General features: G+C 43.4%; 1 protein-coding gene across 1 annotated transcript in view; it reads left to right on the top strand.

Annotated features, from left to right (window-relative positions):
* Positions 1-12,743: 12,743 nt before the first annotated feature.
* Positions 12,744-14,195, top strand: part of FKBP1B (FKBP prolyl isomerase 1B) — a 46,998-nt gene continuing 45,546 nt past the window's right edge. The window contains exon 1 of the mRNA XM_074861463.1: positions 12,744-12,902. Coding sequence (XP_074717564.1) covers positions 12,866-12,902 — 37 coding nt within the window. The 5' untranslated portion in view covers positions 12,744-12,865. The remainder of the gene's footprint in view (positions 12,903-14,195) is intronic.

Here is a 14,195-nt window from a genome sequence, read left to right as displayed (position 1 = left end):
ATACACATTCTGCATCTTTGACTGATTTATACTTTCTATATTTTTATATACTTGGGAAAAACAGACCTCTTGTTGAAGGTAGTTGGACCTTTGCTGAAAGAATTTTTTAGTATCCTTTTTCCGGGTGTATTTACTGCGGATGGTGAGTACCAATAAAGAACTCCCAAAATTATGTAAAGTAATCGTATCATATTCTCATTCACAGATACTTCATTTTTGTAGATTATTTCATGAAGATTACATTCAAAATCAAGACTTTTTTTATATTCATCAAGAACAAGTCAGCAGTGATGACTGGAATAGGTAAAAATTAAAAAGTTAAATACACAGGTTAGAAGATCCCTTTTTATGCAAGACTCGTGAATTTTTGGTCCCTGTCTGTGCTTGCAGTGAAACCATTTTTTAAAATGATTTTACCTTACCCATTGCTGAGACAGATGCCCAGACCACGCTTAAGATGCTGCACTGCCATACCTGTTTCACTAGGAGCTCTGACTATTCCATACTTCCTCAAAGTGGTAGCAGGATTATTGTGTAATATATTAGTGGTAGCTTTTTACCCATAGTAGTTATAATGAATAGATTGCATTAAAATACAATCCCAGCAGCTCCACAAATTTGCAGAGTCTGTATAAGATATTTTTGTTTTGCTTTAAAAAAATGCTGCTTTTGCTACTTTGCTGTCTTCTGGATGTATTTTACTGAAACTGATAAAGCTATTCTTTAGCACAGCCATCTCATCTACATTCTGAATGGTGCTTTAAATATCGTAACAAAACTATGTTGCAGCTGGATTCTAGCAACCTAAAATGTGTTTTGGATGCAGAAACTTCTGCCTCAGTATGACTGAAATGCTCAGATGTTTCACTAAGGATGATGTGTGTTCTGCCAGCTTTGCAGACATCTTGAGAGCATGGACTACTTGCGTGGAAGATTGCACTTTCTTTGCTAGTTTTTTTTCATTTCATCATCTCTTATAGTATGCATCTTCTCTTCAGCAGTGTCTATGACATTATCAGAGGGTGATACAAGGCTGAATCGATGAGATTTTCCAGTAACAGAATCATCCTCAATTTTGGAATTAAGGATGTCTCACAAACACCGAGGTCTTGAAAAATACTTGTAGCAGAGCCACGGTAAGGTTTTCATCTGTCTCTGAAAGCATTAGGAAATAGAACTTCATCTGATGTACTTAAATTTATTTCTAGATAATTCTCTAAGATACTCAGATATAAAAATGACAACATCCACAAAGTTCCACTGGCATGGTAGTGAGGTGGTGACATAGGAAGGCATGATACATTCACAGCTGATTACTGCTTTGTCAGTGTTAAGACCTTTCTTTCCCCAAACTCTAGCACCTTTAGTTCACCAGGATAATTCATCTTCTGTTTCCTATCACATAACATCTTTACATCCTGTGGTAGATTTTTTCTAGAAAGTCTGAAGGCAATCAGTAAGTGTGCTTAGCAGATAAAGAGCTACACAGTTCATTTAAAGCAAAGGAGGTTCAGAGATCTCTGACTACATGGAATGTTTGTAATACAACTTCAGTGAGATGAGGCCCACTGAGAAACCAGACTCATGGAGAGACACAAAATCTTTGATGAGTTTGCTGTGGCCTTTTAAAAAAATCTCTAAGGCTCAGTGTTCCTTGAAATCTGCAGGGTTTGGACACACCACAAGGCCTATACTGTAGCAATTGGGTTTGAACTTCAGGCTCCATTTGGGATAACGTTTGAGGATCGCAAGGAAAATTTCCTCCCATGGTTCATTTTGTTGGGAGAGAATAATGTGGGCAAGAAACTTCTGTGAGAACAGAATCATCTAGTACTTCCATAAACACCATATATGATGAAACTAATTTCAGATAAGATTACATTTCAGAGTGTATCTTTCAAAAACTGTGTAAATAATGGAAGACTTGCAAAATATACAAAGGGGAAAAAAATATAACTTATGCCATGATTACAGAATTTAAACAAATTATAGTTGGAATCAAAGCAAATTCCAATTCGCACAAGGTGAATGAAAGATACAAACTTTCATCTGGCACAGCCTCATTTTTTGAAAACAGGATAAAAATAGAGGGAAAAAACCAAGTTGCCCTTGTTCAGTTAGTGTATTTTTCTGGGAAAAAAAAAAAAAAAAATTTCTGTGTCACCTTGGCATGCACAGATCTATATAGTGCACACTCAAAATAAAGGCTGGTAATTGAAAACTGTCCTGGCAATACTGCAGTTTTCCTTTGAGACCCAAGAAAGCAATGCAGAGTAATCTGTTAGTAATCTGAGACACTTCAGTGAGTGACCACAGTCTTTACACTGATACTGAGCTAGATTCTGATCCTATTACCATCTCTGTGCCTCTGATTAACTTTGGTATAACTCAGATCAGAATGTCATGTGTGGTTTAGACAAGGTGTTTCAGCTGGTGCACCTTGGCTGGCTCTGTCCTGCAGAGCGATTCCAGCCAGCCCGTCTCTGTTGCTTCGGAGAAGATGGATGTTAGAAATAGCATACAAGGTCCAAAACTGACCACCACCCACTGAGCTGCATATAGCTGTTAGTTAGTAGCCATGAGTTCCCATGGTTCATAATGAATGTTGGAAAATTAATCCAGCCCTCATCATTGCAGAGGTTGAGCTACCCTTTCTTCTAATACTGATTTTATATTGTTGTTTCCCACATTGCTATACTTATTCTTCATCTGTCTTGGGAAATGGTGAATACATTTTGCGTTCAATATGGATCCGAGCTAATAAGTTCCGGGTTCTTAAATATATTTACCTGTCTATTTCTTGTCCAGTGGGAGTTCGGTATCTAAATATCTCTGTGGAACTGAGTTCATTGCCTTGCTGGAAAAGCTGAGATTCAGACTTCATTTGCTCCTTTATTCATGGTAAAATAACTCTTTCCGGGCTAAATCTTGCTTCAAGTTAATTAAATTGATGTTAATATTCCTGGTGACTTCAGAGGAAGACAGATCCAGCTCAATATGTAATAAAAACATAAAAGTAATAGTTTTTCTAATACTAATTTAACTCAACTTTATAAAATGTCTAATGCTCTGTGGTATTTTTACTTCAAAAATATTTCTATTTAAAGCTACTCACCATGATTTCACCAATTTAAGTTGATGTGTCATTTAGTTCAATACTTTGAAGAAGCTTGAGTAATGTATTTATTTTTCTACATTGACATTTCTTTGCCTTGAGATCTGATTTTAAAAAATAGTTAACTGTCACAAGCTAACTGGAACAGAATGTAAAAATGATGCACAGTTAATAAAGATACAAAATACGTAATCTGTCAGAGCAGATCTACTGATCACACTATGTAAATCAGCATTCTTTTGACAGTGATATGTCTGTGTGCTGTTACTGCTCTCAAAATGGGATTTAACCCACTAGCTAGCACGTTTTCGTATGTATGGCACGTAAAGTGGGAAAGATCTAATGGAAGATTATCTTTTTTGCATAAATATATTTAAGGAAACTGTTTAGAAGTTTGGTTAATTAAAAAAACACTTATGCAAATTATTATGGAAAGGTAAGGCCCTGATCTTTTCTATGCAAGTTATATTCAAACTTAAGAGACTTCAGGCAGGAAAGTCACAGCTTCTTTCTAAGACTACTTCTTTTATAGTTGTAGCGCCATGGTCTTAGCCTTCTGGAGTGACTGCCTGGGCCAAATGTAACAGGCTAACTTGGTCTGTCATCTGCTAAATAGAGGCATCTGGTATGGGCACACATATGATGGAGGAGATGCTGCTAGAGTACAGACAAAAGTTTTGCAGCTTCTTGTAGAAGTTCACCAATTCTGTGAACTCACTTCCACACTCAGTGATATGCTGCTAGATGGCAACTTTCCAAATGTAGTAAGTATATAACTGACTGCAGGGAGATCTCTGACATCTGTCCTCCAATTCTCTGAAATCCCCCTGGATCTCAGGGAAGCCACCAGAGATGCTCCATCATACTGTTCCAACTTGAGCTATCCATCAGTCTTGCAGGAGTGTTGTCAACAGTCCTCTTGATGTTTGTGGTTCTTGGAACTCTCTCTCTTCTGTAATAGAAAGGCAAATACCATGCAATGCTAACACAGCAGTCCAGCAAGTTTGGGGGAGTGAAGTTGGCAGAGCATTTGTTAACCTCCCAAGCCTTCCATTTGTGGTTTAGAGTGAGACTCTTGTGGTTCATTGGGGTGGGGAGAAAAGAACGAAATCTTTTCAGAATGCCACTTCATTCTTGCTCCCAGCAAGACTGTTGAGCTCAAAGTTTTTCTGGCTTTCACAACGCTGAAGCAAAATAGGTGAGGAATTGGGAAGGAAAGCACATAAAGGGTGTTTATGCAAATATTGTTGCAGAAAATGAGACTCATTTCTGGTTTAAATGTAGAGGTGGGATTCATCTCACAAATTAACATTTCTATGTTGAGGTATATACAAATGGCTGCCTACATGAAAGTAGTCCCTAAGCTCCCACTGGGCAACTGAGTTGAGCCTCACCTCTCTAACATATCTCTAGACACAGACACTATAGTTGTCTAAGTCTAACCCTGCTTATTGACTTGCTTAAAAGTCAGTGGTGAGAAACAGACACTTTTAAGGCATGATTCATTCCATCCTCAAGTAACTAAAATAGATAAATGACTCTTACTTTATGAGTCTAGCTGAAGTACTCAGATAGGACATGGTTATGGACAGATGAATGCCAAGGAATGGTTGCGCAGTCATTACACACATGTCTGTTATAACTAGCACATTTATCAATGATCAGCCCACTGATAGCCCTTTCTAGAGCTGCATGATTCCTACATCCCACCATCCCTCCCACTGCCGAATGCCCCCTCTGTCTCAGACCACTATTTTGTGACTTAATACTCCCATCCGTATATGCCAGTCTCTTGTGCTCGTTTTATAAAGCAATCAAGTTTTTGATGATGTTCTTAAAAAGGAGTATTTCCTGAGCTTGAGCTGTGTTTGTGTGGAACAGAATCTTAAGGAAAGTGACAGAAACTCCAGTACTTACGTTATTAAAATTAGACTAGGCAGAAGAGTATGAAATGTTCTTTAGGAAACATTCCTGCCTTGGCAAAGAGAGGGAATGAATGATCTAATAGGTCTTTCCATCTGTAAGTCAACATTCAGCTTCCAAATTATGCCAGTCTTTTTCTTTCATAAGCATTAAATGTATTTGTTTTTGAAGACGTCTCTTATTAGTACCTTCTTTTTCACTTGATAAGGTAAATTTATACTTTTGAAGTGATGTTCTTATCATTTGCACCAAACACATCAGATGACTTAGGAAGTTCTTGCATGGCTAAATGATAAACAGATCACTCTCATTTGAAAGTGACTTGAAAAAGAACAAAAGATTAAAATATTTTTAGCAGATACAGCTTGATAATTTGTAGGTGTCACTTAAACTCTGTCTACACTGGGAAAACAATTTATTATTGTAACATAAGTCAGGACAGTATGAGCCTGACATAACCCTGCATTGAAACTGGTTGGTTGACAGTGTAGACAGAGTCAAACTCTTAGCAACATCTATTTTGGAAAGTGCACTAGAAGGCAAATTTCATAACATATATCAAAATCGGTTGCTTCTGAATCACATGAATTCCAGTACCTATTCAAGCAGTTAAACCATAGTTGAGCATATTGACTGAGAAGGATCGTGGGGTCTCTCTCTGAATCTAATTTTGCTTGGTGTATGATGAAAACACTTCTGATGGCCAGGTTACATGAACAGTTTTGCTGTTGCTGTCACTGGTAGAGCTGTTCTACTTTAGGGATGTTTATGGGGCAATTTCAGAAATATCTGAAGAGAGCTGCCTCCCAGCTGTATTTGGAAACCCTTAAAACAAATCACCTTGCTTTTTTTGACTTGGTTTTCCCTAGAAATGTGCTCGCTAGTTAGACTTAGCAGGATCTCCCTACCCGTCCCCACGATATAGACAAATATATTGGTGAATGTGTTCTAACACAAACCAGATAATTAAAATGAAACAGTGGCAACATTATGCTATCCACATACTTTTTTTAATAGTTCACCTATAACTTTCTGTGTAAGCTGAAACAGAGCTATAGTGAATGATGACTTTAATCCATAACCCTTAAACTAGTTTAAGTGTTAGGTAGAATTGTACTGAAGGTCCTGTTGTGTCTAAATTTTTACTGAAAGGCTGCAATGGTTCTCTTTTATCCTTCTGTTTCATCTCAGATAAGGCCTTAATTTAGAAGGGAAAAAAAAATACTGTCCTACTTCACTAGTATGAAGGATTAGAAATTTTTCCGCTTGAGGGTCAGTTTAAGCCTAAATACCTGTTGTCCAGGATCCAGCCACCTTGACTCCATAGTTGCCAAACCCAGAATGGCTGACTCAGCCTTGCCTTTCTGTAAGAGATATAAAGGCCAAATGCTGGGTCAACCCTGATGAGGAACTGAATTCCAGAAAGATTAGTGTTTGTGTTTGTCCCAGAGATGAATGTAAAAAGCCTGAGATTTTTTAGTGGCTGTTGTTGGTCTGTTGACACTTACCTAGAGTTAAAGCTGTCCTTGGAGTATCATGCAAGAAAACCCCCAACTTTTTACAATCTTTCTGTGCTGTCCTACTTGTAGCTGTCCTGGTACGTGTACAACCTGCCTCACTGCCTGCTGATCTTTTAGTTGTAACTTCAGATCATCTTGGTTGGAAGGTTCTAGAAACTCATTAAATAGTGTTATAATTGCACATGCAGAACGAAGGAAAACAAATATAGCCTTAATTTTCTGAATCCATTACCCAGCTCCCTTGATTCATTTATCTGGAGGATTGAGAACGCCAGTTAATTTCTTTTCCACAGTTACATTTTCCAAAATCATCGAAAGACTAATCAGAAGCTTGTAGCTAATATTTGTGGTTTGTTTGGTTTTCTCCTGTTGTTTGAACTGCTTCCAATACGTCTTGCCAGTGACATTTCTTCAACAAGCAGAATAAATACCAAAACTATAGAGAAAAGAGTTTTACTGGAGAAAGCAGCAAATGTGTTGCACTGTAAATACAAAGTTTCTCAAAGTCACTGACTTCCTTCTCTAACTTCCATGGCAAGGAAACGATAGAGCTGGAATAATTAGTTTACTGTTTATAGATGTGATTCCAGTTCTGGTTTGTTCAGTTTGAAAGATAGACTTACATTTTTTAATCCATTTTTTGCTATGTAAGATTGGATGGAAGAGAAAATTTAATCCTCTTGGGCTGTCTGCTTATGATATTGTTATTATTGGAAATTTTATTTGTGAGACCACACTGCATGACCCTAAATTTAGGCTCTGGGCCCCAAGGTGTTACAGAGGTCCAAAAGAGGACCTCTGCCCCTGAATTTTTTGCAATCTAAATGGGCAGGATGATCATTCTCATTTCATAAATGAAATACTGAGGCACAGAGCAATTCAGAGCATATCTTCAGATCAGCAAGCTGGCTTCAAAACAGTAGGCAGTGAAGCAATACCAGTGCAGCAATCTGCATGCGTGCTAATCAGCCTGGATGGGTGCTGCAATTTCATATCTATATTGCATCTGAGATGCTAGCTAATTTTTACGCACACTTTTGTGCAGTGCCCAGGAAATTAGCTGCTTTGGAGCATTATGCATTGCAAACAGAACCAAAGTGATTTAGAATCATGCAGTCAATTTCAGAACTGTGGTTAACCTCACTACCGCTTCTTTATTTCCTTCTCTTCTTCATTCTGTAAGAAAAATATCACAGACTCAATGCAATTTAGGGGAAGGGGCCTTTAGCAGCCATATGGTCCAACTGCTTGCTTTTGATTTCAAAGTTCGGTCAGGTTGCTCAAGGCTTTGTTTGATATCTCATCTTGTGAAGACTTTTTTCCCTATATTTACTCTGAATTTCCCTTGCTGTGACTTGTGTCCATTGCTTCTTGTCTTTTTGTTGGGCATCTCTGAGAGGAGCGTGGCACCATCCTCTCCACCACCCATTAGGTAATTGTAGACAGCACCTGAGATCTTTCCTTAGCTTTGTCTTCTGCAGGCTGAACAAACCTACTCCTGCCCTCTCTGCATTCTCCAGCCACTAACTACATTGGACTGGTTGGACTTGCTCTACTATGTCAGTGTCTTTTCTTGTACTGGGGAGACAGAAGCTTGTGAGGGTGTGACTCCGTCTGAAGACATTAATTTAAACCCACATTTTTTTGGAAGTGGTAAATTGCATTAGTAAATCTCTTCTGGAAGTGAGCTCTATTAGTTAGGTCCTGGTCTTGTGGAATTTTTGCCTCCATTCTGGAGCATGAGCTACCAATATCATGGCTCTAGCAGCTGGTGGTGTATATCCTGAGGAGCTGGAGCTCTTCCCTGTGCATATCTGAGGTGACCTCACATAGTCCTGTAAAAAGATTTGAAGATCAGGATGAAGACCTTCATAATGACTCACAGCGCTGTGATAGAGAATAAGTGAGTATCTGAGTTGGGAAGAGCTTGATGAGGCAGAAGAGGTCAGTTTTGGGCCCCTCACTACAAAAAGGACATTGAATGACTTGAGCGTGTCCAGAGAAGGGCAACGGAGCTGGTGAAGGGTCTGGAGCACATGTCATACGAGGAGCGGCTGAGGGAACTGGGGGGGTTTAGTCTGGAGAAGAGGAGGCTGAGGGGAGACCTCATCGCCCTCTACAGCTACCTGAAGGGAGGTTGCAGAGAGCTGGGGATGAGCCTCTTGAACCAAGGAACAAGCGATAGGACAAGAGGGAATGGCCTCAAGTTGCACCAGGGAAGGTTTAGACTGGATATTAGGAAGCATTTCTTTCCAGAAGGGGTTGTTGGGCATTGGAATGGATTGTCCAGGGAGGTGGTGGAGTCCCCATCCCTGGAGGTGTTTAAGAGTAGGGTCGACATAGCGCTGAGGGATCTGGTGTAGTTGGGAACTGTCAGTGTGAGGTTAATGGTTGGACTGGAGGATCTTCAAGGTCTTTTCCAACCTAGATGATTCTGTGACCTGTGAACCAGCAGTGGTGAGAAATGAGATGGCCCTCCTATGACAGACATGTTGAGATTTTTAGTGTGTTTTGATCAGTTCATCAAATGGTCATCACTGTGGGTATGCTATCAGAATTGCCCAGGGCACCTGCTTTGAGGGAAATCACTGATTCTGTCATGACTCTGTTTTTTTAATCAAGGCTAGCGATGCACAGGAACATTCGCAGTGACATGACCTGCTGAGCTGTGCAGGCTGGTGTTTATTTTGGTCGTTTTTTTTCTGGCGTGGTGCTGGTTTTGCATGTCCTGTACACTTCTGGATTAAAATTACTTGATGGTGCATGTTGGTTCAGTGAGGTGAAAGGTCAGTATCTGTAAAACATTTTTAGTTTGCTTTCATTATTCAACCCAACAGCAGTTGGGTTTCAAAGTAAAGCTGAGTCCTTCTACATGGATGCTAGTGAGGGGAATGTGTATTGTCTGGGGTTTTTTGTGGCCTCCATGAATTTATACATTTGCAGAAGTTGTGCTTTCCATTTATGGGCAGTTTAGTGCTTTGGCTTTCCAGGGGTGTTCTTTGTATGCATATGGAATTCATTACACATGATTTGTAGATCCTTTGTAGATTTTAAAAACAGTGAAGAATGGTATTTCACAATATAGGAACTATGAACTAAACAAAAACACCCTAAAAATTTGAAAACTGTTTGTCTTCCTAAAAGTGGAAATGCATAAATAGTTTGTAAACAGTGCAGGCTGTAGGGGCTTTAACTAAAGAAAACTAGATACTCTGCTGCTAAACTTTGAGGTTTTGTGTTTCTGCAAAACCTCATAACGACTGTGATCAACTTGTCCTCTTTGTGACCACTGAGGAATCTTAGACATTGGAGTCATGTGGTTCCATCATAACATTCATGAAGGAAGGTTCAGAGAACCCCCTGCTTCTCCAGGCCGCTGTTTTTGTTGCCAGGGTAGAAAGACATGCTGTGGGAAGATCTTGTGGTAAACCACTGTTCAAGGAAGGTGAACTCTATAGAGCCTTGAAAGCTGAGACTAATGGACTTTACCCTTGATACAGATACGCTGGATCCAAAAGAGAGGGGAGGTGGATATCGTGCAAAAGCTTTCAAAGAGCTTTTTTAAAAACACTAATCTCCTGGTCTGCTTTGATAACTTGGTTTTAGCAATTTCCTTGGCCATGGACTTTCCCTCTTAGCCCCTTTGTCCTCTTTGCCTCTCTTCCAATTCTCTGCCAATCCTAAACCACTTTCCTTTGTATTTCAGAGGCTTTCCTGAAGATATGGGACATTCCTTGTTTCAGTCTTCTCTTCCAAGATCTTCACGTGCTGTGTAGTTAACAACAGGGTCTGAGAACCTCAATGCCTCCTGTTAGTACTATAAGGTGAAAAAAACCAATATTATTTGTTATTCAATATCTGTTGTGACAAATATTTTTTAAAAATATTCACCCAACAATTCTGAGATACCCTCTACAGATTCTTTCTTCTATCTTGGAATTTGGTCTCACCTTTCTTTCCATGTGCTTGGGAATACAAGTGTCGGGGATCTACATGAGCTCATTTTGGGCTCATGCCCAAAAAAAGCTCTATGTCTGCATTTAGGGACCCAGCATGGGGCAAGAGGCCATAGGATAAGATGCTTATAAATACCACAGATCTAGACCTAGATTGTTGCTTGGTCCCTCCTAATCCCATTTTGTGGCTTGTGCATTTTGCTGTTGGTGGGTTTGCTTTTTTTATTATGGTTGTAAGTCTGCCTGAGGATGCTGGGATCTGTGTTTAAGGCCTATTATTTGTGATGACACTTGGAGTAGATATTCTGTGGTCCCTTCTGAACTATATCTATTATATGATTGAGTCCAATCTCCTCCTGTCACAAGACACAACTTGGGAACAGCTATTCTCCCATCATCATAGAATCACAGATTCATGGAGAGATGTGTAGCCCTGATCAAAGGAAGCATGTATTTGTAAAGGCTAAAGACAATCCAGCAAAGTATAAATTGTTTTTATCCATCAGAGTTATGCCTTCTGATGTTCTGATTGTCCGAGAGGACATAGACATCTACCTGGAGCCTGGATGAAAGCAGCCCTTTCTTGTAAAGTCACGGGCCCTACTAGGACACTGTGTACCTAGAATTTCACTTTATAACTCCCCTTAGATGCTCAGCTTTGGCCGTGCCATCCTTCTTGCTCTGTAATGACTCTGAGGCACATCTGGAATTAGCAATGTTCATGTCTTAATACTTCCATGCCACTTATCCCCTACCTGGCATTTTCCTGTTTCTCAAATGCATTTTTAGAATCTTTTTACTGACCAGAGAACAAATTACATTCTGAGGTTGGTACTGAAAACAATCCCTTTTCAGAATTTGCACCGTTACAGACCTGTTCTGATCAACTGAAGTAAGTGCCTGCTTATTCTACATATCCTACATAAACATGCAGAATTAACTGGGATGGGAGGCAGGCTGAAGGAATCCCTGTCCAGTCCTCATTACTGCTTCTGAACTCATGCAAACTCAGGCTTTTTCCTCACTTGCCCACTTTTGGGGGAGCTTCACCCAGCCAGGCCCAGTAATTTTGGAGTGTCCGACGCACAGTAAAACCCCCATGCGATAAAGCCCGCGGGTGAACAGTCTGATCAGGACAGCGTGAAAAGCAGCGGGCAGATGGTCGGTACGGTTCGGGGCGTAGATGCAAGGGCCACATTATCACAGCTACAAAACAACAGTAATTCCCCAGTTCCATCATCCTGACAACTGCCCCGTGTAGATGAAGATCTTATTCCATGAATGGAATCCAATTTGTAACTGATAAAAATCCTGAAAGAGCAATGTCAGGGAAACCCAGTTTGGGATTAGATGGATACAGACAGCTCTTTCAGTTGGAAAACTGATGATGTTGAGGTTCCATTTGTATTTTTTAACCCAGAACACACAGATCTGTAAACAGAACTATTCCTTTAGAGTCAGTGGAAACCGTGAGATTCACGTACACAGTAAGTTTATGAGGGAACAGTATTTTTCATCTATTTCGGGTACACTCGCCAGAAGTAGTAGCTCTTGCACGGGCTTTTGAATTTGTAATCTCACCTGAGCAATACATACATACAGTGATTTTCTTAAAACACGGATTCGGGCAGGGAGTTATAAACTGTGTTGCGCAGTGAAACTCAAAGGTACCTCAGAGCGGCCTGCAGGAGATCCGCGGCTGCCGGGGGGGCACCACCGGTGGGTACCGCTGCCCCCCAACAGAAACGGGCAGACGTAACCCGCAGCCCGGGTGCAGCCTCCGGGGCCCTTTGTAACGGGGAAAACGCTGACCCCCGCACCCGTGGCTGGGTGGGTTTTTGGAGCGCGCTGCCCGCTCCCCTGCCTGCCCGCCTGCCCGCGCTCGGCAGCGCCACACCGCCCCCCGCCCCCCCCTCACACTCCGCGGCGGGCACAGTCAGACGGCGGGGAGGGGGCAGGGGAACGGTGGCAAGACCCCCCCCGGGGAACCGGCGGGGGACCCCCGCCGAAGCGAGACTTGCCCGGGGGAGGGAGCAGCACGGCCGGGACGGGGGCCGGGGATGATGGCGGCGGGTCCTCCCGCCACCGGGTGCCCCTCAGCCGCGGCGGCCCCCGGGCGCGCCGGGCGGGGGCGGGCGGCCCCTTCCCCTCCCCGCCCCGCGCTGCCCGCCCCTGCCCCGCATTGGCTGCGGGCGGCTGACGGGCAGCTGGGGAGGCCCCTGTCAGCCGGGCGCGGAGGGACATGCCCGCACTGGGGTCCGGCGGCGCCGGGGAGCGGGGTCGCGCCGAGCCGAGGGGTGCTGAGCCGAGCCCAGGGGTACTGAGCCGAGCCCAGCCGCGCCGGTGCCGCCATGGGGGTAGAGATCGAGATCATCTCTCCGGGAGACGGTACGGGACCGGGGCGGGCGGGCGGAGCAGCCCTGCGGTATGGGGGGTGGGGGCGGCCGGGTCTGACCGGCGACCCGACCCGGTGGGTGCCGCACGGGGCTCTCCCGAGGCCGGGGGGGAGCCGCCGTCCGTCCCCGGCGCCGGGCAGAGGAGGGAGCGCGGGGAGGCGGCGGGGCGCAGGAGGGGGGGCACGGCCGCCTCCGCACCCCCCACCCCCGCGGGCAGGTACCGCTGCTGTGGGCGAGGGACAGCGGGGCGAGGCGGCCGCCCGGGGGTCCCGGCGGCGGCGGGGGAAGCCGGCGGCTCCCCGGGCGGCAGCGCCGCGGCTCCCGGCGGCGGCGGCAGGGGCGGCGAGGGGGCTGGGGATTTTTCTCTGGCATCCGCTGACAGCTGCACAGACCCGGGCGCGGGGGGCAGCGGCTCCGCCGAGAGCGCGCCCCGTCGCAAACTTTCCCCGGTTCCTCGCCGGGGGCCACTGGCCGTCTGTGGCCGCATCCCTCCCGGCGTGGCCGCCCGCCTCCTCCCGGTTAAACGAGTGGTGCTGGCCAGGGCTGAGGGGCAGCCCGGGTGGCGGTACCCGCTGCTTGGCGCAGACTCTCCTCTCCAGAGCCCATTCGTCTTGTTCCGCTCTTCCGTGGCGTTACGATCTCATTTCATAAGGTTTTGGGGGTTTTTCTGAGAGGACGTCATTTCTAACACACAGCCATATGTATCTCTCTAATAGGCCAGATTCATCCTTGGCTGATACACAACCGTAAATAATTTGTTCAAGTCGATCTCAGCTTAACTTTCTTGGCCCAGTATCTTTTCTTTCTTTGTGTATGCTTTGAAATTGGCTTCTTCCTCTGTGCTGTTTAGCTCTGGGGATCAAATTCTTCTCTTGGTTGCCCAGACGTAAAAGCAGAACACTTCTGTGGGTGTAAGTAACATTGCTGGGTTGAGGGTAGAAAGAAGGGTGGAACTTAACCTCATAATGGTACTTTCTACCTATTAAATATATCAAGGCTGTCTTTGTAAGCAATATGCTATTCCAAATAAGGTTATATGGATTAGTTCTCTTGCTTGCAAGTCTTAATCAAAATCAGCTGACTTTAAACACTGTCTTAAAACCGCAACTAGTCAGTGGTCTTGAGAATCTCTGCCTTTAATCCAGCTTTGATGTGAATTTATGTAGCTTCATTGACTTTGCTGGTGTTCTACTCGCACAACAGAATATGTGTCAGCAAGGTCTGACACTCCTTTTCTCAGATCTCTGTATAATGATGCATCATTTGAATAATACCTGTTTTACCA

The sequence above is a fragment of the Strix uralensis genome, chromosome 3, assembly GCF_047716275.1.
Source record: "Strix uralensis isolate ZFMK-TIS-50842 chromosome 3, bStrUra1, whole genome shotgun sequence".
Lineage (NCBI taxonomy): Eukaryota > Metazoa > Chordata > Aves > Strigiformes > Strigidae > Strix > Strix uralensis.
This window is presented reverse-complemented; position numbering and strand designations above follow the sequence as displayed.